Raw genomic sequence first — 27,809 nt, 5'->3', positions numbered from 1 at the left:
GCAACGATAGAAGATTGGAAAAACCTCGTCTGGTGTCTCCATTTCTGCTGCCACATTCAGATAGCAGGGTCAGAATTTGAAGTCTTATCGTGTAAGTATGTTCTTACACTTTTGGCCCCTTAGTACCAACTGAACATGGTTCCAATGCCACATTAAATCTGCTGACCATGTCCATCACTTTCTGACCACAGTGGACCATCTTCTGATGCTACTTCCAGCAGGATAAGGCGCCGTGTCCTAAAGCTGGAATCTTCTCAGACTGGTTTCTAGAACATGACTGAGTTCACTGGACTCAAACGGCCTCCACAATCACCAGATCTCAACCCAACAGATCAGGTTTGGGATGTGGTGGAACGGGAGACCGGATGGTCAGGCGACAAATCTGCAGCAACTGTGTGATGCTGTCATGTCAGTATAGACCGGACTCTCAGAGGAATGAGTCCAAAACCTTGTTGAATCGATGCCACCAAAGATTAAGGCAGTTTTGAAGGTAAAAGGGGGTCCAACCCGGTACCAGCAAGGTGGACATAATAAAGTGGCCGGTGAGTACAGTTTCCCATTACACCTCTTTCTTTGCCTTTGAAAATCTGAGACGCCACTAAAGGTCAATGTTTGCTTTTTGCTATGAGCTCAATGTAGCTTTTAAATAAATACATTTATCAGAAAACTAAGAAATGAAAAAATCAGAGGCTTGTTAACATCCAGAATTACAGACGGAGGCTTTAGTTATATGAGGGAGGCATCAAATACCTTTATTGGTAGGTGGGAACATAGAAATGATCCTGCTCTGAAACAAGGGGCTTAGAAGAAATGTTGCTTCTGCAGTCATCATTGATGCTTCTTCGTGGTCAAGTTTAAAAAAAAAAATACTATCATATGCAGCACAGATTGTTGTTATGAAGAAAAAGTTGCATTGCTTTACATTTATTTAGAAGAAACTTAACTCTAATGTTCAGTACAATGACAGCATTATTTCAAAATGCCCCTGAAATGTTGGATTAGTTACAATTACAACAGCTGCGTTTAACAACATAAAAAAAGTTTGTATCCATCTTTATCCACAATACAAAAAAGATAAAAAACACATTTAATAGGAACTAACTTAAAACAGTTTGAAACCTAAAACTGCATTTTGGTGAGATGCTTTTCTACTAAGACAGAAGATGAAAGTCACTTTTGTTTTTTAGTTTTTTAGCATTTCCTTCCTTTGCACTGGTGTTTGAGACTAAAGGATGTGGGCGTCAGAACTTCACGCAGGTCTCTCTGCAGCTCCGCTCACTGTCAAACCGGTTCTCGTTTCCAAGGCAACCTCCGAACCAGAACTGAGCGCAGGAGTTGGCTATGGCGTCGTAGTACCACTTCACCACGTACTCCCGACACGGCCCCGGGTCCAGGGTCTGGTAGCAGCCGTCTGATGGAGAAACAGAGAGATGAAGTCACCCTGAAGTTACAGCAAAGACACAGACGACCCGTTTGGAATTTATTAGTGTGTTCCCCTATCAGATTAAGTTTTGGTCTTAATTTAACTCTGAAATGTCTTTGGCTTTTTGGATTAATCAGAATAATTACACATATTTAAATGGAACATTTAAAAAAAAGATCTCTAAAATCTGTCATAAAAATCACAATTTTTTTTTATTTAAATAAATAAAAAGAATTTGTGTTTAAGAAAAAAAAGGTGCTAAAAAAAAACATGATCTTTTTTAAGTATAAGGCTATGTTCCCATAGAATTCCCACCCTAACCCCTATATAGTGCACTATATAGTGCGGTTGCCGTTTTGTAGTGCTGTCCGAATCTACAATTCCCCAATCCAGTGCCCTAGAAATTTTCTAAAAGTCTTTGCGAAAAACCATCGATGCTCACTACATCAGCAAATATAGACCACAATGCATTGGAACAATTATTGCCAAAAATGTAATTAAATGTATTTTTTAAATAAACCATCAACTTTTTTATCTTCAAATGACCGTGGACTCATAAATAATCATCGTGAAACGCTGATATTAATTCGATTTTTAACTCCATGAAATTGATTTTGGACACAACCTAAATGATTAATAATAGATTACACAATAGATTAGAAATCCTCTAATTTTTCATTTTTTTTATTCAAAATTATGGATTTAATTTTATTTACAACTGGTATAAAGGAAAATAACAAGTGACAGGAAAAAAATGTTTTTATTTAAAAAATGTAACGATTATTCAATTCTGCAAAACTAAACAACATCTATGTAAAAAGTCTATGATATCAAAATACTTTAGTATTACATAGACTTTACATTGAAAATGGCCTAAACGCGAGGCGGCATGGCCGATGGGTTGGTACCATTGACAGTAAATAAGAACTGGACTGAGCAACCCCTCCCTCCCTTGTGTTCCAAACAGGAAGAAGTCGCTGGTTCAATAGAGAAATATACAACTATTACTCACTCATCATGTCCATTCTTCCAACATTACGGAAAAATGGCGCCTGACTGAAATGATTTCATTTGGTTGTTAAATATTATTATTATTATTGTTAAAAATACTTTATTGATCCCGAAGGAAATTACATGGGAGTCCACCGCTGCACACACCCATCAGATATCTCTCACGGATTAAAACACACATTAAAATAATAAATAAATAGGAATATGTTAAAATGTAATAAAGAACCCAAATACAACAGTTGGAACCGGAAGTAAGGCCATTTCTACGGTTGACGGCACACACGACCCATCCATTTATGATAAACAGTCAATGGTAGGCGCCTCAATGCTCAACGGTCAATGGATAATTGTTTCCTTTTGCAACCTGCCCCCAGTGGTCGTTAGAGGAACTGCAACATTTGGCACTTCTTGTTTTAAGCTGATCCAGGAACGGAAGGCGAGACTTCATTTTGGGACAAACTGGAAGACCTCCAAAGCTACGTTTTAACTCTACTTGTAAATGAACACCTGCGCTGTCGCCGGCGACACCTAAATAACACAGGCCCTTTGAGGTACCATAACTCTTCAACTGTTTCTGCGATCAACGTGAACTTGTCACTTCCCTGGTGTTGCATATCAGTGCAAGGCTGCTGGTTGGCCTCCTGGATCGCTCTGCTTCAGAACCCGTTGGAATGATGTTAATTGTGCAAAGGGTTGAAGGGATACAATAGTCAATAGAACGAATATCTGCTGGCTCCATTTCTCAGGGTTACCTGATATGTGGGTGTCTGAGGACAGAAGAGCGGAGGTGGACGAAGACGGCTCCGGGATCCCCTCATCGGGTCGGGCCCTCAGCGTGGGGCCGACTGCCTCCAGCAGTCCGTTCATGAGGGGTGCTGGATTGTTTATTTCAAACTGGGGGAGGAACTCCGTGACCGGTCTGAAGGGCTCTCTGTCGAACGAGGGCAACCTCTGGGTCTTTGAGGAGCTCCTGCCATTCTCCGTCTTTGGTCTCTGCAGAATTACAGACTTCCTGTCGGATCGGGACGCTGGAATGTCGGGCTGTGGGAGAACAGGAATGGTTTTCTAAAATAAGTTCAGGAAATAAAAAATCCCAAGCGTCAAAAGTCTATGAAAAGTTGCAAACAGTCTAATCCAAAGGCTAACATTTGTTTCTCAAGGACGTTCTTCCTGTCACAAATATGCAGAGAGAAACCACACTGTCCAGATCTTCTCACCAAGTTCCGGATAGTCCCGAAGTCCTCCATGAAGGTCGGGGTTTCTATCCTGAACGGAGGATTTCGAACAACGTCGGAGAACTCTTGAAACAGGATTGGGCTGAACAAGTTGCTCTGTCCTGGTTCCAAAATGCAGCGCATCAGATGTTTCTCCAAGACTGAAAGAACAACACACAGCTCACAACAGCTGATCAGAGTTTCTGAAGATGATGGTGCAAAGTAGAAACATTTAGACTTGTTCTCAACATTTTCCACTTTTCTCCTAGTTTATGGAATTTTTAGTTTCCTCTCAGTACATACTTTTTATTATTTATTTTATTGTAAAATGATCTCCTAATGACCCTCAAAAAGGCTCAATTATATATATTTTCCTAATGACGTTATTTTAATGGATGTTTTAAATATTAACTTAATTTTACTTTCAAATAGTTTTGTTATTTTTGTTTTTCAAACCACCAACTGTATTATGATAAATACTTAGTCTACTTTTGATGGTTTAATTTCATTTTAAGGGGAATCAGATCAGAGTCCACGTCTCCACTGAAGCCTCTCAGAAGTTGGGCTTGTCACCTTGCAGTGTCTTGAAGTCACTGATCAGGAACACGTGCTCGCTATCCGGATCCGAGGCGATGAAGTTGAGCTCCTTCTTGAACTCCTCGGACTGGGGGTCGCTCTCGTTCACCACCCCGATCACAAACCTCTCGATGTTGTCCCTTTGCGCCTCCGCCACGGCGCTCTCCAGACTCACAGAGTCTCTAGTGTCCGCCTGTCCGTCAGTGATGACGATGGCCACCTTCCTCACGCCCGCCCGCGCCGCCTTGAACATCTGGTTGGCCTCCTGGATGGCGCTGCCCGTGTAAGTGCCCTCACCCAGGTAGCTCATGGAGCGCACGGCGGACTTGACCTGGTCCTTCGTGGCTTCCTGCATGAGGCTGAGGACCACCAGGTTGATGTGGCTGTACAGAACCACGCCGATGCGCGTGCTGTTGCGCCCCACAGATGTGCGGTCCACCACGGCGTTCACAAAGTCTTTGATCAGGTTAAAGTTTTCAGGGCCGACGCTCTCGGAGCTGTCAATCACAAAGATGAGCTCCAGCGGTGTGGAGATGCATTCCCCGCAGCCTGGAGGACGAGATGGTTTTCAATCAGCTGTCAGATATGGAAACTAGTCTCAGGTTCTCCACAGAGGGAAAACTTACGGCAAACGTTCCTGACGATTTCGATGATCTCCTCCCGCTGAGAAATACAGTAAAAAGTTATTCACTCTTGAATGTTTTTTTTTTTACCCCAAACCATGATTGTCTTTACTAAAGCCTTAGTCCCACGCAGCTGTACAGGTGCTGTGGGGTTTTAGTGTTGCCAATGCCCGTGAAGGGGTCGTAGAGAGGAGCGACCGCATCTTAACGGGAGCGCGGTCTTACGGTTCCCATGAGGTTCATACGGACACCTCAAGGGATGTCACGAAAAAGGAATGTACCATTTTCGTGCAAGTGTATTGTGAAGTATTAGTAAAGCTAAAATGATGTATGGGTGATGCTGTTGTACGGTGTCCTTACCCCAAACTCTAGTCGTTAGTAAGGTGCGAGTTACTGACCACGCAGGGATCCCACATGCACGGAGTGTGCACGTGATATGGTAATGTCCATGGGACGCCCGTAGGATGTCCACAGAAACTACACTCTGTCTAATTTCCTTATTCATAAAAGTTATGCTGCAGCAAGGAGTGTGCACGTCTTACATGAACAGAACTAACAGGGTCCTTGTGCAATGGACAGGATTTGGGAGTTCAAACAATAAAAACGGAACATTTTGTCTATAGAGGTTCATATTTCCTGTGGATCATCCTTGTACAGGTTAGACCATTTTTCATCTGCAGTCAGCCCGTAACCACCGTAAAGACAGTTGTGACTAAGGCTTCAGTAAAACTTAAAAAATACTCACAAATTTAGCAAATGTTTCTACCTCCATTAAAAAAACCTTTTTTTTGCATTTTTATTGTTTATGTTTTCATCTGATTGTCAACCTCTCGATGCCTAAATTTAGTGGTGGGGCTAAAACATTTTATTTGGGAGTGGGAGGGGGCAGAGGGCTCTGGAAGAGGGAAAATGAGAACAGCACAGTGGAAGGCCATAACAATTACCTCAAGTATTTTAAATTTTACAGTATTAGAGTATTTATTACTAAAGCTTCAAGAAGCTTGTATTGATGATTTCTTAACCTTTGTCAATAATGATACTACTGACTCAAAAATGGGGGAGGGGGCCCCAGCCGCACCCCCCCTTGCAGCCCTGTAGTTCCGCCACTGCCTAAATTTATTTGCTGCTACGAAAAAAAATCACTTTACATGTTTTTGCTTTCAAGTAGATGCTGTATGAAGGTAATTTTGGAGCCAAAGTGGTTTGATGCCCATTTGTTTCTATTGGCATCAAGGGGATAAAGAAGTTAGAGTTTATTTTTGAAGACGTGAAGTTTAACCGTTTCAATTTTCTGTGAGAAGATCTTTGTACTCACTGTAAGTCCAGGCTCTCCTTTCTGTCCCGTTCTGCCCTGCCGTGCACCAAAGGAAACATTATTGTTAAATTCAACCACTGACAGATTTATGAAGCAACAATACACAAAATAAAGGAATTCAGCTTGTGAGGGGCGTATTCCAGTTTGGAAAAAGACAGGGGGTACTTCTAAAGTATTATTATTTTTAAATTAGCTATCACATGTTCTGCTTTTAAAGCCAAGCCGATAAGGTTTATTAGAAGCGGACAGAAGAGTCCAGCAGTACCGGAGGTCCGACGGGTCCCAGCAGTCCCGGTTCCCCTCTGTCCCCTTTCTTTCCTGTGTCACCCCTTAATCCTCGGTCCCCCTGCAGCAGAAAGGTGAGAGTTTTCCTTTCTTCATAACAAAAACATCGGATGACTTTTAACGTGACATCACCTTGTCTCCCTGCAGACCCTGACCCGGAAAACCTCTGGGTCCTGGAAGCCCCTGAAATCCAGGATCCCCCTGTTCAGCATAAACCAAGTTAAAAGCTGAACCGGCAATGCTTTGAAAATGGATCAAACGATGAGCGGAGTGGGTCTTGAAGTTGCTACAGAACAAGGACAGCTGCTATGCTAAAGGAGAATTGGCAAACAAGGGTACCTTTTGCCCCTGGATGCCTTCTCCAGGTAAACCTGGAGGGCCTGCAGGTCCCATCTGACCCATTGTACCCTGCGGACCGAGAATATTTAAGATGTACACCTTCGGACTTCAGACGTTTCAACACCAAACACTAAAGCACACGTTTTCTCTTTTGGGAAGCTGATTACCTTCGGACCAATCAAGCCGATCCCCGGCGGCCCGGCTGGTCCAAGAGGTCCTGGATTTCCTCGGTCTCCCTGTCAGACATTAGCAGAAGCTTTATGTTTAAACAAAAAACACAACCGTGCCACTAAGACAAATATGAAACAACAATGAAATAACGATAAAACAGGAGGTAGGATTAAAGTTGTGAGCGGCATGGTTTGGCCCGCCGGTGCTACCCCCACTAGTTGCCCTCCATAGACCTGCCCTCACTGGCTGGGCAGTTTCTACATGCCCCTCACTTTCTTCTTCTGCCTCTTGCCACCCTGGTCAGAGCTGGATGTGACAATTTTGTTTACAAAAAACTCACTTTTTCATAGCAACCATTTTATTTTTCGGTCGCCTGAGGACAACGAACAGGTCTATGTAATTTATAGATGAATCCGTAAAAGCAATTTTTTGGATTTCCTTAGCAACTGAGGTTTTTATTTAACCACGCCCACATTCCTAATATGTTTACATCTTATGTCACATGGTTTCGTCCAGAACAATGACTAATATATTAAATTTTCACAACATTCCAGTAAAAACAACTTAGCGGAAAAGTAAATTTTGTAGTTTAATGATTTTCTTTCTTACTTTCTGTCCAGGTAATCCGATACCATCTTGTCCGGTCTCTCCAGGCAGGCCTGGGGGCCCAGGAAGTCCCTGACACGAGTTTTTTTCTTAAAGTGATGTAACTAAAAACAAAAGTTGGAATGAAGGAAGCGTCTGTGTCTCTCTGTACTCACTGGAGGACCGGAGAAGCCTTCACCTTTCAGTCCAGGACGCCCGACGGGGCCTGGCAGCCCTCTGTCGCCCTACCAACCAGAAATGGACTGATTTGAATCTGTTTACTCTGAAAGCAGGTTCCTGTAAACCTGAACTGAGATCACCTTGGGTCCCATTAAACCGATCCCCGACTCCCCCATGGGTCCAGCAGGACCCGGCAGACCCACATCACCCTAAAGACAAACACGTTAGAGGCAGGGAACAGAAACTTCAGGTCCATGATCCTGGCTTACCTTGGCGCCAGGGATGCCCCTCCCTGGGGGTCCCGTTAATCCTGGGGGCCCGATATTTCCTGGCACCCCCTAAGACAGACAACACACACTTGACTGACATTTAACTATAAAAAAAAAGGGCTGGACTCAATTTTAGTTGAAATATTTTAAACTTCTTTGCTGTAAAAAGTCATTTACTAAATCTTTAATCCTAAAGTTACATTTACTGTCACATGGTGAGTTTGTTCTACTTTTATCATGTTTGTGTGCAGCTTCACCTTTTGCCCCATTGGCCCCTGTGGACCTGTTGCCCCTGGCAATCCTCTGCTCCCCCTGTCTCCTCTGTCTCCCTGCCAAGGTAAGGCAGCTGTCCAATATAGAGCAACATTTTATGGTAGAATAAAAATGAACTAAACTTTGCAGGAACTCTTACCTTCTGCCCGGGGGTCCCTTTCCCTGGAGCACCGTCAGGTCCCCTGGGCCCCGGCAGCCCGATGTCCCCCTGTGGTGATTTCAAAAGTGGTCAGAGAAGGACAGCATGGATGTACGTAAAAAGAAAATCAAAAAATGTGTTGACCTTTTGTCCTGGGATTCCATCCTCTCCTGGTTGACCTGGCAGACCCACCAAACCCGGAGCTCCAGGATCCCCCTTTAGGAGACGTTTGAGTTGAAAGTTCACCTCAGAAATAGTGACTGAAGAGGAGCGCAGCAGTTCTTACTTTAGGTCCTGCTTCTCCCTTTCCTCTTTCACCTGGCAGACCAGGCTCACCTGGAGGGCCCTGATCCCCCTGAGAAAGACACAACCACCGTCTCAGAGATTTAGACTCCACTTCACACAACAGATGCGTTAAAAAAATCCATTACTGCCTCTGAAGTTTCTTGACAAACCTCTCCGTAACATTTAGGAATTGATTTGCTGTCTTCATGTTTTAATTAGATGATATTTATCTGAATTTGCTTTAAAAAGAAATGTTAATAACCATTTAACCTTTGTGCTATCCTATGGGGTCAAGATGACCTTTGACGTGTTCTCCCTACCATGAGAAAGGTGGATAAAGGTGGAAAGATTTCATGTAATCCATGGACACCAGTGAAGATCACAAATCATTGAAGAAAAAAGTTCAGTGCACTGTCAAGTGGGTCTAGATGACCCAACTCCCAATGTTAAAGTGCCTAGGATAGCACAAGGGTTCTAACTTCAATTCTTTCATTCATCTTCTAAGCCGTTTTTGTCCCTTTTTTTAAACATATATTTTACTACATGCCATTAAAACAGTTTGTGGTAGACAAAAACTGGGACTTGTACTTTTCTTTTTTTGTTTTTGAATTGTTCTTATAGTTTGTTCGATACTGGTGAGTCCAGAATGCATAAAAACAATCCTTTAACGTTTCTCGTTGGCCTGTACGTTGCCTTCCGTCACGAGGTTTTCTTACCTTGGGTCCTGTTATTCCCACACCTGGAGAACCTCTCGGTCCCGCTGGTCCAGGTGGACCCTGGTTTCCCTAAGTGGAAGAAGAATTCAGTTTAAAAAACATCAGCAAATTAAAACCACAAAGCATGGCGGTCCTTCACTGCACTCATCTCTCTGTCACCCATCTGTGGTGAGGAATGACTGGAAAAAGGCTGCAGTCTGTGAGTAGAAATTACCTTCTACGTCTGGCGATGATGATCGTATGTAGGAATTTTTGCATTTTTGAATTAATTTTTAAGTGTGAGTTTTGAAAAAGCAACACTGGTGGTCGTTCAACACTGCAGATTATCTTTAATCCTATAAAATATCAACATTAAAACCAAATCAATCTGCCAATTAAAGAAGATGTCAAATATTTCTAAACTCAAATGATCAAAACTGTTTTCCAGCTTCTGATTTCTTTCATTTCTAATTATGAATTATAATATTTAATAAAAAACGGATGAGTTTTTCATGTGTAATGAATCAAATGTGTTTCTTTTGCCTTGTCTTTAGAAGTCAGTCAATGTTTTATTGTAAAACAGGCATTCATCCCCAGCTCCCAATTTTGAACATTTTTACTAATTCTAACTAATTTCTGCCTTTTTCCATGTATTAAAACAAACATTGTACTTTACATTATGTGATATTTTTAAATATTTTCTTCCGGTTTTGATTGAAGAGAAGCAATTTAAAAAAAAAACGTTTGAGAAAATCTTTACAAAAGATTTATTTTTGTCAACTTCAGTAAAACATTGTACATTTGAAGAAATGAAATAAATAATTTTTCCTTTTCCATGTGGTTTTGCAGTAAAACCTGTTTGCTCAGATAGAACCAAAGATTTTGTGATCATAAAATGGTCGTTCGGTTTTTCACCTTTTCTCCTTGAAGTCCAACCCCAGGTAGCCCTATTGGACCCTGAACCCCAGGTGGCCCACGGATACCCTGAGAAAAAGCAAGAGGCCCAGTTTCAATCATTTGCGATGATATAATCTACATTTCATCCTTAAAGTGAGCGGATTTCTCACCTTGTCACCCTTAACCCCAACACCTGGAATCCCACGAAGTCCTCGTGGACCTTCAAATCCTCGATCCCCCTGAAATAAAAAAGAATAAAACATTCCATCACTGGAAAAACGTCACATTTTTTGTATTTTTAAGATAAAATCCCTACATTTGAATCCAGTACTTAAAAGGTACAAACTTATTTGATACAATAATCTGTCCAAATGTTTTAGAATGGCTGGTAAACTATGAAGCATTATGGGTACTGTAGTCTGTAAACTGGCAGAGTGATATGTCCTATTCCTTAACATAAGTAAGTGAGAAGGGAAAGTTAGGTTTTTCTGTCATGTTTTTTTCTCTGCAGCTGATAATTGCAGATGAAAGAAGAACACAGCTCACTAGAAAAAACTTCCCATCATCTCCTCTGACAAATTGCCAGCCTTTTGGCCCCTTGATGCATTCTGGGTGGTGTAGTTTAACACATTGTATGACTGTTTTGATTGCTTAATGCGCCTTATGGTATGAAAAATGCAGTAAATCTTTATTCCATGAACTGTAAAAACATGGACTCTTTCCCAAACAAACTTTTTCAGTCCAACATGGAAGAGTAAATAATATTTAAAGTACAGCTGACTCACTTTAGGTCCTGGATAGCCTTCTCCTGGAGATCCAGGGCTGCCCTGTGTTCCAGGGGGTCCCGGTGGTCCCTGAAGAATGGAAGTACAGACATGAATTTTTACAGAGATCTGCATAAATAGCTGCAAGTTAAATTCGTGTTCAATGATGCTGGAACACTTTCAATTCACTTCGCCGAAAAATGCACCAACACTTACTTGTAGTCCTGGTTCTCCTGTTCCAATGGGACCTGGAGGACCAGGTCTCCCCTGAAGACCCTTTTCCCCCTGCAATCAGGAAACAGATTACAAAGCTGCATTTTTTTCTTTAAACTGTCCTGTTCATGATTACACTTTGATTTTTGTTGAACTAAATTAGCCTAAAATGTGTTTGATCTTTAAATACGGTAATGTTTGCAAGAGTTGACCATAACTCATGGAAAAAACATGAAGTAAAATTGTATTATTATTAGTGTTTGTTGTAGCTTTTATGCTATTATTGTTAAACACATTTCAGCAAAGAATTTCTGCAAATGTGATGAGCTCATTTAGTTATTATAGTGTTATTTAGCCATGTTTTCTGTCTTTTCTTCTGTTTGTTAAACTGATTTAGTAAATATAATAGTTCATTTATATTACCGCCGTGCATAATTGAATTAGTTTTAGTTTAATTCCAAGTACATTTTACCAGTATTTAGCTGAGTTAAACTACTTTAGCGCCTACTTTTTACCTTAATGATAAAAATGTATATATCAACATTAATCAATAACAATTTAAATAAATTATAAAATTATTACTCTTTAATGTTTTGGTTAATTTTGTCAGTTCTACTTTGTATATATCTGCATTCTTTAGTTAGTTTTTACATTTGAACATTTTGGTTTATTATAGTACAGCTACTTTGGACGTAATAATGTATAGTTAGCAATCACAACACTTTTGCAGCTTTTCATTGACTGTTAAACACATCATTTTAAATTTTTATAACAATATCAAACGATGAGAAAACATCTTAAGCTCTGCGACCTGTTTTTTAAACACTTTAGCAAAATACCCCAACATTTTAAGATAAAGGACAAAAACTGTTAAGGAAAAACAAAACAATAAAGTTCTGCACAAGACAAATTTCATGGGGTAAATGTCAATTTAAAATCAGAAGATAATGAATTTAAAGCAGGTTATACACCTTGTCTCCGGGGAATCCAATCCCGGCTTCTCCTGGTGGTCCGGGTGAACCATCAGGTCCTCTGTTACCCTGCAAAGACAGAGGAAGTTTCAGGGCTTTCATTATTTAGTCTTATCTGCTGGTGTGTTTTAAAAAAAAACTTCCTCATAGTTGAAGAAGCCAGAAGACAAATATCTTTTTTTGTCATAAAAGGTTTTATAGTTTTGGGATAAAGCTGCTTGAGAATCAAATATGTCAAATTAAAGTTAAAAATGTAGCAAAAGCAAAAAAAATGTCTAACAGCATCTTTAGCTTGAATTTTTTAACAGACAGTGCATATTTTCAATAAAAGAATCCCAAATTAAAAACAAAAGAAAATATATCTAGCCAAAACTAAGGTGATCAAATGAAAAAGAATCAAACTAAAGTGAAATCTTGACGGTTTTTAAACAAATGAATAGTTTTTTGTTGTAATAATGTAAGGGGTTTAATGGTTTTTACTGTATCAAACACTAGAAAATATTCCCCTTAACTATCGATATACTTATATAAAACTGCATTTAAAAAGTTGGATGTATAAGAGAGATTGAGTAGAGCCTTGAATCTAAAGCAACAAACGTGGATTTCTGCAAGGTTGCATTCTGGGTGGTGTAGTTTATCAGTTTTATGTTTTCATCATTGACTATAAAAAAGAACTGGACTGAGTGAGAGTGTTGTCATCCATAGAGAATGATTTACTTCCAGCTCCAACCAAATTAGTCAATTCAGTTGCCATTTTTTTTGATACGGACGTCGCCATGTTGGAGTCAGACGGCATCAGTAGCGATTGGTCCGAGTCGATCTGAGTCAACGTTTCTATGGCAACCACTCCTTTACCAATCCCTTCAAACCCTACCACTTGTGAGAAGGACTACACAAAATCTTCTTTTTTATTATTATTTTTTTATTTCATTCTTTTTTACTGATTTTTTATCCTTTCCTTTTTTTTCATGCTTTCTCTTCTTCAGCAGCACAATTCTGTCCAAATATCCTACATTTTACCCCACACAAAAAGTACTTATGTAGTATAAAAAACCTATTTTTTAAATATTTCTTTGACCTTTTATTCCTGATACAATAAAATATCTACAGATATTTCTCCATGGAGACGTTTGACCCCCTCAGAGCTTTGAGTTCATTCATCTCAGTTGTGTAAACATGGAAACAGTCCATGTGTGCTCCGTTGCCAAGACCTAAATGGGTTTTTCCACACGTGTTGAGTGGACACAAGGTTACCGATTATCTTTGGGCGTCATGGAGGGGGTACTGATGTGTGTCACAACATGCCTGCACTTTGTTTGACTGGAGGTGTCACCATGGAGTCTGGAGGAGCTATAAGTACAGCAGAGCTCTGCAGCAGCGGCAGATTCCTCTGCAGGTCTTCAACATCAGCGGCAGGATTTGCAATCATGGTAAGTGTCTGCATACATGAACTAGAGCGGTTCAAGAACGATCTGACTTCACCAACGCCTTTCCAGAGGGAGTGCATCTCCATTCACATTGGCCAAGCTGGTGTCCAGATGGGCAATGCATGCTGGGAGCTCTACTGCTTGGAACACGGAATCCAGCCGGATGGTCAGATGCCCAGCGATAAGACCATTTCAGGTGGAGACGACTCCTTTAATACTTTTTTCAGCGAGACCGGAGCTGGAAAACATGTTCCCAGAGCGGTGTTTGTCGATCTGGAACCATCTGTTGTCGGTAAATCCACGTAATGAAACAAAATTTTGTTGGTCTGTTTGAGTTTGTGGAGACAGCGGCTTGTATTTTCAGATGAAGTCCGTACAGGAACCTACCGCCAGCTCTTCCACCCGGAGCAACTGATCACTGGGAAGGAAGACGCAGCCAACAACTACGCCCGTGGTCACTACACCATTGGTAAGGAGATCATCGACCTGGTTCTGGACAGGATTCGTAAACTGGTACGGTCTTCCAAGTTGATTCTTTCGGTGACAGAACATCTGTGATCATGCCGGCTGAAGGAATGCTTCGTTTCCTGCAGGCTGATCAGTGCACCGGACTGCAGGGCTTCCTGATCTTTCACTCCTTTGGAGGAGGAACCGGCTCCGGCTTCACCTCTCTGCTAATGGAGCGCCTCTCTGTCGACTACGGTAAGAAGTCCAAGCTGGAGTTTGCCGTATATCCAGCTCCTCAGGTCTCCACTGCGGTGGTGGAGCCCTACAACTCCATCCTGACCACCCACACCACCCTGGAGCACTCCGACTGCGCCTTCATGGTGGACAACGAGGCCATCTACGACCTGTGCCGCAGGAACCTGGACATTGAGCGTCCATCTTACACCAACCTGAACCGGCTGATCGGGCAGATTGTGTCATCCATCACCGCCTCCCTGCGCTTCGACGGCGCCTTAAACGTAGACCTGACGGAGTTCCAGACCAACCTGGTTCCTTATCCTCGCATCCACTTCCCTTTGGTCACCTACGCCCCTGTGATCTCCGCAGAGAAGGCGTATCACGAGCAACTTTCCGTCGCGGAGATCACAAACGCCTGTTTTGAGCCGGCCAATCAGATGGTGAAGTGCGATCCTCGCCACGGCAAGTATATGGCCTGCTGTCTGCTGTACCGCGGCGACGTGGTGCCCAAAGAAGTGAATGCCGCCATCGCCACCATCAAAACCAAGCGTAGCATTCAGTTTGTGGACTGGTGTCCCACAGGGTTCAAGGTGGGCATCAACTACCAGCCCCCCACCGTGGTTCCCGGAGGGGACCTAGCCAAGGTGCAGAGGGCCGTCTGCATGCTCAGCAACACCACCGCCATCGCCGAGGCCTGGGCACGCCTGGACCACAAGTTTGACCTCATGTATGCCAAGAGGGCCTTCGTGCACTGGTATGTGGGGGAGGGCATGGAGGAAGGGGAGTTCTCCGAGGCTCGAGAGGACATGGCCGCCCTGGAGAAGGATTACGAGGAGGTGGGGACTGACAGCGTTGGAGAGGGGGAGGAAGAGGGGGCGGAACAGTGAGAAACTCCCCTAAAAGCTTTTGTATGTCATCTAGCTGCAATGTTTATGTACCTGGACACTAAATTCTATCTGATGAAGGATTCATCTGCTTTCTTTACTGTGAATCTGCTTAAAAAAAAACTCAGAAGACCTGCAACCAAATAAAAAGCCCTGAGGCTGTGACTCATTCATCACCTCGTAGGTTCCTCTGCTGTAAGGCATGCAGGAAGTCATGGTTTCAGTCTTGATGACTACCCGATGAAACCAAACAATTAATGAAAAACAGTCGTTATAATCGATGAATAAAAGCTTAGAAACATATTTTTGAAATGATTTACTCTCCTGTTTTATTTTTTTAACTTGTCCTGTCCAACAGCTGAGAGCTGAAAGCCTCGTGTTTGATAAGAGGTGCAGTACATAACCTCCCAATTCCTAACCTCTGTAACAAAAGGTGTTATAAACCAGATGTATATTTGAATTAACCCCTTTTGTAATTTAGGGATGTTAAAGAGGGGGGGCAGGAGGGGGATTTTAGAGAGGGGGGGGGGTAAATGTTTAATTATAAGTATTACGGTCAGGTTTAGAAGTAATACAAATCTAAATGGGGCGGGGCCTGTTCACACGAACACTCAAATGTTAAAAACCATACCTGCTGGGTCCAAAAATGTTCCCATACAAACATGTCAACATGTACACAACACAACTAATATTCACACACGCATTCAGACCAACACATGTGAAACATTTCCTTCAAGTCACGCAAACTATTTGTGCAAAAGTGAGATGGCACCTGTGCTCGAGTGGGTGTTGATGGCGAAATGTAAAAGGAAGGAAGGACAGTGCCCAGTCATCCCCACACCAAGACCCCCGCCGCAGCGGCAGCCAGGACCCCCCCCCATAACCCACACGGTAGCAGATAGAGAACTGTCCGCCGAGCAATCACATCCGCCACCCCAAAGCCAGACAGCAGGGAGGCAGACAGGGACAGAGAGTGCAAGCCCCAACCCAACCTGAAAAGAGGCTTACTTTAGGTCCCGCAGGCCCTTCAGGACCAATGTCTCCAGGTGGTCCCGCTGCACCCTGCAACACAAACGTCCAACTTTTCATTGCTCAAAATCAAGACAGACCTTCAAGCATCCATAATGTTCAGGATCTTACTCTAAGGACTGCCCAATTATTGGGGATCAGCTGCAGGTCACAACCGAACAAAAACAGTACAGTGGGATTAATGTCAACCTGCACGGCTGCCATTCTGCTGGGGTCTCAGGCCTTGGTGGCTGAATAACACGGGTAGCCAGACAATGTCCCACGCGCACAACAGAGGAAGAGTGGCAGCCTGTTCCCTGCACTAATCCCTGACACACAAAGTCTGGTCCTGCAAAAGAATAATATCCTGCAAGCCTGGATTCACAGCTTTGGTGTTGGGATTACCTGTAATCCAATAATCACATTCCATTAGTGCAGCGTTGAGCAACACTTCCATTTTTTTCTTTTTTTTTCATTAGACGGAGTACAGGAGTCGCTGAATTCTTCATGTCTGAAATGTTAATGTGGCTGGCGGCGGTAAAGTGTATATTCAGGGGTGTGAAGGGTCAGACGTGACGGCGATCTGATTTTAAAGAGCATGGGGGGGGGGCGTAGTTTGAAGCAATTTCATTCTAGAAAATTTGTTTTAAAAATCTGTTCAAATTCCTGTACCTTCTCTCTCTAGAAGACAAAAATTCATACTTGGTATCGGCAGAAATCAAACTTGTTCAAACTTGAACTTACGGTGGCTGTTAAATGATTTACCTGTTCTCCTTTTGGTCCCGGTGGGCCGGATGATCCCTCAGGTCCCTGCAAAGTATCATGTAGGTCATCCAACAGTACTGTAGGGAGATTTTTAATAAGAAATTAAGTTAATAATAAGCTCACAATGTCACCCTTAGCTCCAGGAGGGCCACATTCTCCTCTTTCTCCCTGCAAAATCCAACACATTTCCTCACCGACTGAAGACTTTCAGTGTCGAAAAAAGACGACAAAATTCTCACCTTGCTCCCTTTATAACCTGGAGGACCCTGGAAAAGTCTCAAAGTTAGTTTTTATATCAAAGAGAAGTTGTGCAATAACAGAGGAAGAGACTTTTACCGGCGGGCCGTCTCTTCCAGGTAGACCATCGAAGCCGGGCTCCCCCTTGGAAAAGAAAAGAGTCAAACGAGATTCATCTAAGATCTGAAGAAAGGGCCTCAGACCAAACAAAAGTATTTCTCACCATTATTCCCTTTTGACCCGAAGGCCCTCTGTCCCCAATGTCTCCCTTCGGACCCTGGATACAAAACAGGACGGCCGATGGGGAAACTGCAAACTAAACCTGATAATTCAACAGGTTCACCTTTAAAAACTCACAGGGTCTCCAGGTGAACCTCTTTCTCCTTTTTCACACAAGCATTTGGGACACTGGAGAGAGAAATAAATGCCAGTGAAGCCATTTTTTACAGTAGTTTCAGAGAAAAGACACTTAAATAGAAAAAAAGTTACCTCTTTTATGGCAACTGTACCCTAATAGAGAAAACATGGAGAAAAAACAGAGAAGCTTCAGTTATGCGTCGATGACATGGTCATTTACGTCTACAGAGCAAGCAAGAACTTAGCATAAAATGTAGAGAAATAAGTTTGTTGATTATTTATTGTTGTAAAATTGCTTTTGAGCTCCAGGTTAAAACTCTCTTTTTGTTTTGTTTTTCTTACTGGTGTTTGTCTTTGTGTATTTTATTGTGCGCGGCTAATTTAATGTATTTTATTGTACGGATAGTGGTTGGTGTTCCTCTGCATTTGTTTTTGTGTTTATGTACAGCACCTTGAGCTGTCTTTCTTGTCATGAAAGCTGCTATATAAACAAAATTAATTTGAATTTGAATTGAAATATTCTGCTGTTGTTTCCCTGTAATTGGTGTCCCATTGGAGAGGAATATGGAAAAGCAGAGTATGGAGTCTAGCTGTCAACACATTTCGTGACTGAGGAGCAGGTTGTCTCTGTATATGACCTGGCAACCTCTCCAAGGTATAAGCCGCCTTCTATGGAGTGATTTTTGTGCCATCATTCCAAGCACAGCACTCACTGTTTTGAGCGTAAGAATTAGACTATTATTTTGCACTTGAAACAGAAAAATGCGCTTGAAATTCAAAAATACGGGCATACAGAACAATTTTACTACTGAAACTCATACTGACCATTATGTCCATGTCGGTGATTGGCTGGCTTTTGTGGCACATTTGTACATGGTGCCCTGCTGTTTGAAAATTGAAGTGAAAATTGTTTTGTTTGCACCTATTTTTCTGTTTCAAGTGCAAAATACTTTTTTGAGCACACAAACTTTTAAAGTCTTACGCTCAAAACTGTCAGTGTTACCCTTGATATAATGGCACAAAACAGGGCTGTGCCCTGTGATAGCTGAGGTATAGTTTCCACTGACTGCACAGGAGAAAACAAACAGAAACAACAGCTGACTGGCTCCTCCTACTGGTCACAGACTATACCTGCAGAGAAGACGGATGTGGTCGTACGACTCATTGGTTCTGAGTTGGGTTTAACCTCACTTAATCCTGGTCGGTCGGCACATAGGCAGAGCTGAATATTTGATGATCTCTTGTCCATAACCGTTTACAAATCAAATACAGACTGAGAATAAACCCGTCTGCCCCCAGTGCAGTATCGTAAATACACAAGCTGACCTCGAAGGTCAAAAACAGATGATAAATGGGATGTTTGTCAGCCTGATTTCCAACTAACCTGTTCTTGAAGCTCCTTTTTGGCTAGACACACCTGATCTAGCAGGGTCTCCAGAGAACCAAACGGGAGGCCGGCCCTTGAGGCCTGGAGTTGGACACCCCAGACCTAGAGTTTTTCAGAGTGGGTCAGAACTTTTCCATATTTCTGGAGGCAGTTCCCGATAACCCCAGCTCTGTGGGGCCTCACACCATCATGGTGTTTGACTCCACACAGCAGAGATAAGGGATCACCTCTTATCTACGCTGGTTCTGCTTCCATTGATTGAAAGCTGTTGTGGAGATGTTCTGCATCATCCCAGCTTCTTCTTCCTGCTTTAAATTTGGCGTCTGAACCCACAGATATTGAAAAGGCTTCCTACTCAACACTCACCATCTCCCTGAGCAGCTTCTCCTCCAGCTGGGGGTCCATGAGGCTCTGCACAAACTGCTGAGCGGGCGCACTGGCGATTGCCCGGAGTTTGGCGTTATTCTGCCTCTGCTGGGCGATGCTGGACAACCCGATGGCAAAGATCTTGATGCCGTAGCCTTTGGCCTCTGCAGCAGCGGTCAGCACGTCGGGGTTGCGGGGATGATCGACCCCGTCGGTCATCAGCACCGCCACCCTGACGCTGTTCTTTGGCGTCTCCTTCACCAGCATCTGCGTGGTGTTGGTGATGGCGTAGGTGGTGTAGGTGCCGTGCCCGATGTAGTTCATGGCGCTGACCTTGCCTTGGAAGGTGTCCAGGTCTTTGAAGTCGGAGAATCTGTGCTCGATGTACACAGAGCTGCTGAACTGAACAACAGCCATCCGCACACGCAGCTCAAAATCCACCGGCAGCATGGCCAGCCGGGTGCTGAACTTCAGCACGAAGGCCTTCTGCTTCTCGAAGCAGCATTTGGAGCTCTCAGAGCTGTCCAAGATGAAGGCCACCTCCAACGAACATGTCAGTTTGGAAGAAGGAGCTGTGGAAAAGGAAGCAGGGGTGAAGATCAGAAGTGCACGAATGCTCGACAGTACAAACAGCTTCTGACTTTATCCAAAAATAGACTCATTTAGCTTTAAAGGGCCTATATCCTGCTTTTCTTAAGCCTTTCAGAGTAAAGCATATCCATATAAATGATAATATATTACCTTTACAAGCAGATCCTCAAACGACATTCATAATAAAATCAACGTTTTGAGTTTTTCAGTGTTTTATAATCTTCATCCGTCACAAAAAACAACCCCAAAACAGCAATTTTGATCCATTCACGATATTTTTCTCGTACCGTATATTTTTAGAGGCATTTTGAAGTATTAACTAAAGAACGATTTTTTTATTGCCATAAGAGTTATTTTTGCAGCTCATTTTTAACGGAAGTAAGACTTCAAATCTCTGAGGCTCCGCCTTTCTCTCCTTGTGGGTGCCGCCCATTTCATGACATCATCCTAGAGCCGGCCTCGGCAGCTAATCTGCGTTTCTCACATAAAGAACAAACAACATCTGAACTTCTGCAAAGGTGGATGTGCAGATTGGCCATATGCAGGGGCGCAACTACCTAATTTCATAGGGGCATGTGGGCACCTAAAAAAGCCCCCCCCCCCCAAGTACACACACAAACACACAGACATAAATGCACATAATAAAACGTCCCATCCACCCCTCCTAAAGCTATCTAAACATCCACACAACAACACCTTGTTTAAATGTATGAATCTCTTTACTTCTTTTCTGATTATGGATTTGACCCAGCAGAACATTTTAGTGAGGTATTTTCAACCGTATATTCCCTCAATGATTCCCCAAATTTGTGAAGTAAAGGTCATTCAGAAGGATCTTCTGAGTGTTGCCTTTGCCCCAGCCCCCTCCTCTGTACCTCTCTGTTCTTCTCCCTCTTCATCATCAGCTGATCGTCTCTCTTTCTCTCTATCATCATCATCATCATCATCATCTGAACCTCTCTCCTCGTTCTTCTCTGTTGACTGACTTGTCATGTAAGTCTGCACTTGTTTTCCCAAAATAAGTGAACAGGTGATCCGCAGAAGTTCAAACTAGAATGAGCATCTAGGTTTTTGTGGCTTTAATAGTTTAATGATTCCCCCCTGAAGTCATCACTGCTCTCTTTTCTATCAGATGCATCACCAACCTCATGTCTGTCTCCTTCACCTCTTGCCTGTGTTCTTCTCCACTAAATCGTACGGCCAAGCAACAATTATTTCATGTTTTAAATAAATTAAACATCTTGCTAATGCATGTTATTTAAAAAAAGAACAATGACTGACTTGGTATGAACTGGCTTTGCCCTGAACGTCCACCATCAGTCCTAATTCTCTCTTTTCTCGTCTTTCTCTCCATCCTCACAGCTGTGTTACATAAACTTTGTGTTAGGAAGATTTTCAAAGATTAAAAAGACTAAATGTAAAAATAGAAACATTTTATATTTTAAATTATATTTGTGTTGGATATCACTTAGTGGTGTAATAGAATAGAATGTATTTCTTTATTGTTGTCAAAAGCAAAAAAGCGGTAAACGAAATAGTCACTCAAAAAAAATAAATCCAAACTTTTAACAATATAAAAAGAAACAAAAACACCATCTAACCCACCATCACACATACTTCTCCCTACTTCTGCCCATAGGAGCAGCTTTTATCATTATTTAATGTTGTTTCAGTCAAAGGATAAAAACATTTTCTGTGTTTTGGTACATCTAGTTAAAGAAATTATTTATGTCTCTCTGAAACAATATCAGTAAAATCAAGCTCCTTTATTTTCTCTTCATGATCAGTGATGCTGTAAATCCTGCTCAGTACAGCTGCAATTCACTTGTGACCATAGTAGCTTTAGCCTGTGTTTTAACACGGCTATAGCGTACCTGCTGTCTCTCAACCATTTAGAGAAACTTTTTTTCATTCTCACCACATCTTTGTCCCCTTTACATTTCCTGTTTTGAGCCCCCATTTGTTTTTTCTTTTGCCTTTCCATTTAAAGCACGCTGTCATCGGATGATCACACAATTCAAATAAAAAACAATCAGACGCGCGCGAGGTGAGAGCGCGCTCCAGCACGTTCGATTGCGTTCTCTGTTCAAGACCCGAGAGAGGGAGGAGCGGCGGGGGCCCCCAATCAGTAACGATGTGCTTCTGATCATATCATGTAAATATGTGTGCACAAACAGCTGTGAAATTAAAAAATACAGAATTTAAATAATTTAAATAATTGTGTGTGTGTGTGTGTGGTAGCATGTGGGCGGGGCTGACAGCGCAGACTCTTCCTGGAAGGGGCTGTTCCCCACTTTTTGATGTCACCATGTGAGAACCCACTCGTTTTCATGAATTGGGAGGTGCTGGTGCTCATGGAGAAGGTTTTAAAGCAATACTCGCATGCTTCTTTCATAATGTCATTTCTCTGTGTCAGTCAGTCAAAGAGGGAGGGGCTTAAATGCTAATTAGCAGATCATTTGACATTGATTCATAAATTTGAGATGTTGATCTAAAAATCTTAGTTAATATTTAACAGCCTAAGAAGTTTCTGTTTTACAATGCTGTTTTAGTAAATGAACAAGTTCCATCCATCAAGTTTCTGAACCTGCTGTTTCCTTTTCAGGGTCATGAAGCTGCCGGAGCCTAACCTGGCTACGGTTGGGTGAGGGCGGGGTTTATCCTGAACAGGTCGCAAGACTGTCACAGGGCCACAAAACACACTCTCAGTCACACCTATAGGGACAATTTAGGGTCACCTATGAAGGATGATTGTGGACTGTGGCCGTAGAAAACCCACGCATGCGCAAGAAGAACACGAAAACTCCACACTGAAAGGACTCTGCCGAGATTTGAACCAAAACCACACAAAAAAAACTGCAAATGAAAGTAACGCTGATGGAAATAAAAGAAAAATTTCTGCAAATCAAGCAGACCGCTGTACTTGCTTTTTTTGCTGCGATGGCGGGTCTTGGCTACCGTTCTAACCACTGCACCTCTGTGCAGCCCATGTTCTTAAGGAAAAAAATTAAAAAAAGTTTTACACCAAATACATTTTTAAAATTTCTATTTAACACAAATAGTGAAGCAATTGCACAGTTTTATTCTATAAGGGTATAGCAGGTTTAACATTGTCGATTATATGGAACTTTAAACACTTTGGAGTTCCATATAACAGGTCTTTGTTTAAAATTAATGTATGCAAGACTGAACCAGACCGGTTCTGGAAAACCCGACAGACTTGATGCAACGATCATCAATTGTTACTGTTATTTCAAGAAAATGACATTTTAAAGAAACACTACTAACTGATGCGGAACAGAAACAAAGTCTGCCACTCTGCCACACTCACAGCAGCTTGAACAAAGACTTCAAAGTGGGGGCTGGACCTCAGAGGTCTTTACGATACGCCGGTATGTGCTGGAAAAACAAGTCTGGTCCACAGAGGCCCCATTTCAAAAGAAAATGCTCTGATGCTCCCAAATAAAGGATGTGATCGTCCCAGTTCTGCTCTTCACACCACACCTGTTTGGTTTCTGCATTTGGGACGAGTATTTTCACAAAACCAGAAGGAAGATTAAAAGATTTTAGGGAAAAGATGATCTTTTTTTTGTTCCAGAAAAACATGTTTGGGGTCTAAAGTGCTCAAAAACTCGATATGGATTTTTTTTAAAAAAATTAGACATTTAATGGAATTTAAAGCAAGTCAAGTGCTAATTCCTCCCCCCAAAAAAACATCTTTCTGAAATACATGTTCATTTTAGCTTACTTTAATATCTTTTTTTTTTACTATAAAGGTTCCCAAAGGACAACGTTTTCATGTAAGAATGTGTGCAGTCTGCCTATGTGAAGGTAAAAACAACAAATGGAACACAGAGGAAAACATAAACTCTTGTTTGAGCTCAATTTTATAACCAAAAACAAGACCAGGTGTTGAAAACGGAGCCTTTAGAAAAAGATATTTCCTGAAAAATTCTGAATTTACATGCTTTTTGATGTCAAAATGAGTGTCCGTTTTTAAAAGCTAAAGCCCTTTGACGCTGGTCCTCACCCACTCATTCATACAGGAAAAGGCTTACATATAAAATAATGGAAGGGGGGGTGCAGTTGAACAAGTACCTGGAATCAAACTACCAATCAGACAGGAAGCTGACGGCTCATCTCCCAAACAACGTTTGTTGAGCGAATTTTAAATTTTTCTGATGAAATATTTCAATAGCAAATCAAAACTGCTCAACTAAAACCTGTTTTTCTTTTTGTCTTTGTTTACTGAACTGATTTTTGTGCGTTCAAAGCCCGCAGCGAGGAGACATGAAGGCGTTCTGCTGGGAGTAACAAAATTTGTTATTTCAGCTGCTTTTCCTGCTTTTTCTCGTCTGTTGTTAACACGGATTAGTTCCCAATCATCACAGTCCAAGGCTTTATGCTGATAAGTCTCAGTTTATCAACCTTTTTATTTACCAATGTTTTTTTTTTAGGTTTTATTACTTCACTGTCTTGCTCCTGTTTTTTTTTTGTTGTTGTCATGTCTAGGTTTATTTTTTTAGTTTTAGCTTCCATCAACACATTCTTCTTCGCCATTTAGGTTCTCCACATCACCTATGCCCAACACTCTACACCTTCTATACCTTTTTATGAGAAAACCTTAACAGTTTGTTTCGTCACACCAAACTAAGTCACATTTGGCTGCTTGTATTTCAGTAGAATTGGGTTTAATTGACACATTTATTAGGTAAAAATAATTAAATAATAAAAAAGAAACTAATTATTTTTTTTGCAATCACTACAAAAATAATACTGAATTGTGTAACTTAACATATACACTTGTATATATTGTAAGGAAATGCTGCAAAAAAATATTTATTTTATATGACATGAGTTTGATTTTGCCAGTTTTTGGACAGACTGTGGATTTTGAACCATCAAAGTGTTCAGATTGGAAAATACCTTGTCCTTCCTCGTTTTGCAGCCTGTATTGGTTCCTGCCGGTTTTCTTCCTCCTCTGGCCTTTAACCTCATGCATGAAAGCCAGCAGCAGCAGACACAAGACCAGTCCTTTTCTTTGGGTCCTTCTCATAAAAACGTCCATCCTGATGGTGGCAAATACAAACAACAAAAACAGCGGGCGGGTAGTTAATATCTAAACACACAGAAATCCTGAGTAAATCCCAGATATTCCATCTGAGAAACATGTAAAACATTACTTTAACAAGAATCTGTGTAGATTAAAAGAAGTTGCAGGTAAATAACATCTAAAGTTCCACAGAGTTTTAGGAGTAAAGTGACTTTACCTCATTGAGTAGCAGTCCGCTGTGGGCGTCCAGTCAACTCTGGCTCTTTTGGAGGCATTTCTGTCAGCCTGACCGGTTCTCTATAAACCGGACTGAGATAAACCAGCAGATGAGCCGAAGCGCCGGGCGCGTTGCCAGAACTGCAGTTCAGGAGGGGCGACTTATCCTGTCTGAGCCTTGAAACTACAGACGTGGATGTGAGCGGGCAGCCCAGACCAGCAGTTTGCCAAACAGCTCGGACTATTCAGCGTCCATCAGGCCTGTTGAAGCTGCAGTCAAGTGCAGCACCGCATGGGGAGTTCACCGTGGCGTAGGCTGGCATGTTCCGCAAGCCGGCTGCATCCCAAAGGAGACGAAAAAGAGGCATCCCTATTGAGTGATGAGCAATAACTGGTCAAACTAAAGGCATGTCACAAAGCCATTATGTACATTTTCTTTGGGCACATATTTCATTTTCACTTGATTATCTTGAAGAAATCCAAGCAATCTGGAAAACGTTTGAGTCACACTTGTTGAAGTTTTGGCTAAAGATGTCCTGAATTGATTTTAGGTCCGTGAATCAGATCCTCAAAATGAACAATTTTAAACTACATCCTTGTTAATATGAATTGTTACAGCACTAATATAGATAAAGACTGTCAAGAATCAATCTTGACTGTAATTAAAAATGTAGATGGTGCTTTGTGGAAAAACTATTTGTATTGATGATAGTGCTAAAGAACTTGATAAAAGCAGAAAATTCACCTCCTTTCTCACTTTTCCTCTACTAATTTCAGTTTGTACATCTTCATCCTCACTTGCAGTCTTCCTCCTGAACAATCTTCCCTGCATTGTTCTTTTTTTCTATGACTTTTTCAAATTTAAATTATGGGTTGACTGCTATTAAACATTCAACCCATGGTTTTCCTGTTTCTCCTTCTTTATAGCATCTTCTGCCATTTTTTAGCGCTTAACTCCTACAATTTTTCAGCTATTTTAACCATTCAACTATTCAAATGTTCAGCTTTTTCCAGCTATAACTTCTGGTCCTTTAAATCCTTGAACTTTTTACGATATTCCAGGATTTCCAGGATTTCTGCCTCCTCCATTTCTTTATTTAATTTGTGCCAATTATTACCCTTTAAATTTCATTGATATTCAGCGATATCGCACTCAACCCTGCATTTTCTTCTGGAAATGCAGCTCCTTCTACTTTTCTTTGCTGCATGTTTCCCTTCTACCATTGCATTGGGTTTTATCTTGAACTGTCAATCACAATAGTGCTCAGAAAATGGTACAAATCGTGTATTGTTTGTTTTTTTTGTCCCCGTTGCAAACTTATCCACCTCCAGCTTGCACATAGATGAGCCTCCTTGACTGTGAATGAATTGAGCGTCCTCGCAGAACAAATGAAAAGGTACCCTATGAGTTGCACATGCTCAATGTGCTTGTTTAGAGAAGTAAGAGAATTAGCGTGAAAATAGTGTGGTCCCTGTCTGCTTCATCCCTCCTCCTCCGCTTATCTCAGTGTCAGAATTTCACTTTTGGATGTAATAATTTTTCTTTCCAGCATATCTAGCATAAATGTTACACATCTTAAAATAATAACCTTTTCAAATTAGCAACTCGGCACTTGTATCCCTTCTCCCTCCCCTTTAATAAAAAGAATATGTATATATATATATATATACTTAAAACACAAAATGTAACAAATAAATAAAAAATAATAAAAAAACAAAACAAAAAGGGGTTCACATAAATTCACACCCTGGTTACGATTCATAGCCTCTTTTTGTGATAGTAAAACCTGTCCAACTCAAAAAGCCTTCAGCTCTCATCTGTTCGCTCAGTTGTTGGACAGAAAAAGTTAAAAAAAAAAAAAGAAGTAGAGGTGGTCCCACAGCTGATATTCCAGGCGGTATGGTGTACGTCCACAAGATCTTATACCAGTACCAGTACCAGACTGTACTGGCTTACTTTCAGCCCTGGTTAGAAGATACAAACGTTTGGACTCTGCCATGTCAATGGAGGCTGAGTCAGTGACCTTCATGCAGACGTCACGGGAGGATTTAATTTATTTACTTCCTTATTTTCATGTTCATTTGTTTTTTTAACCAGTTATTTCATTCTCATGGGTGGGAGGGGGGGTTACTTTTGTTGTAAGCTCATTTGACAGCTTTGCATGGTATTTGCATATTTTTTACTTCATTGTTTTATATCAAAGTCCAAGTTTGGGACAGAAACTGAAGGCTAGGGACCTGGGAAGGACAGGGTTTGGCTCCTCTTTATTGACTTTAGGGTTAGGATCTAGTTCAGGTTAGGACATGACAAAGACAGGGGGCTAGGGAGGACAAGCTACTCCTCACTGACCCTAGGATTAGGAGTAAGTCCAAGGATAGTAGGGTCTGGTCCAGTCTAAGTAGGGCTAGATACTTAAGTCCAGGAGCCTAGGGAGGGCCCTCAAGGGTGAAAGAGCATAACATTGGGGCCAAGTGGATGAGACCTATCTTGCGTAGTCATTCAGTCCCTCATTGTCCTATGGTCTGGGTCCAGAGTGGGTTACTCTTCAGGACCGAAACTGGATGTGGGTCTCACCCGTTTGTCCAGAAATGTTGGATCACATAAG

The 27,809-nt window shown here is 41.7% G+C and overlaps 2 protein-coding genes across 2 annotated transcripts; one reads left to right on the top strand and one right to left on the bottom strand.

Moving 5' to 3' along the window:
• Positions 1-731: 731 nt before the first annotated feature.
• LOC101166164 (collagen alpha-1(XXVIII) chain-like) lies at positions 732-25,467 on the bottom strand. The gene is made up of 35 exons (XM_011485917.3): positions 25,205-25,467; positions 24,861-25,003; positions 19,344-19,915; positions 17,723-17,743; positions 17,591-17,641; positions 17,457-17,510; positions 17,333-17,377; positions 17,236-17,262; positions 17,120-17,164; positions 16,997-17,041; positions 16,232-16,285; positions 12,229-12,297; positions 11,261-11,329; positions 11,066-11,134; positions 10,451-10,519; positions 10,299-10,367; positions 9,405-9,473; positions 8,690-8,758; positions 8,548-8,619; positions 8,404-8,472; positions 8,249-8,320; positions 7,992-8,060; positions 7,863-7,931; positions 7,719-7,787; positions 7,567-7,635; positions 6,954-7,022; positions 6,787-6,855; positions 6,580-6,648; positions 6,428-6,508; positions 6,163-6,198; positions 4,851-4,887; positions 4,222-4,773; positions 3,652-3,809; positions 3,187-3,475; positions 732-1,411 (listed from the first exon to the last, which is right to left on the bottom strand). Exons 1-35 carry the CDS (start codon positions 25,207-25,209, stop codon positions 1,242-1,244), a joined length of 3,564 nt encoding a protein of 1,187 aa, XP_011484219.2. The 5' UTR covers positions 25,210-25,467; the 3' UTR covers positions 732-1,241.
• Positions 13,206-15,538, top strand: LOC101155224 (tubulin alpha-1A chain-like). Its single transcript, XM_004078388.4, has 4 exons — positions 13,206-13,658; positions 13,725-13,947; positions 14,020-14,168; positions 14,249-15,538. Exons 1-4 carry the CDS (start codon positions 13,530-13,532, stop codon positions 15,224-15,226), a joined length of 1,479 nt encoding a protein of 492 aa, XP_004078436.2. The 5' UTR covers positions 13,206-13,529; the 3' UTR covers positions 15,227-15,538.
• Positions 25,468-27,809: the final 2,342 nt, after the last annotated feature.

Source organism: Oryzias latipes, chromosome 16 (genome assembly GCF_002234675.1).
Source record: "Oryzias latipes chromosome 16, ASM223467v1".
Lineage (NCBI taxonomy): Eukaryota > Metazoa > Chordata > Actinopteri > Beloniformes > Adrianichthyidae > Oryzias > Oryzias latipes.
Note: the sequence above shows the minus strand (reverse complement) of the source record. Positions and strands in the feature narration are given on the sequence as shown.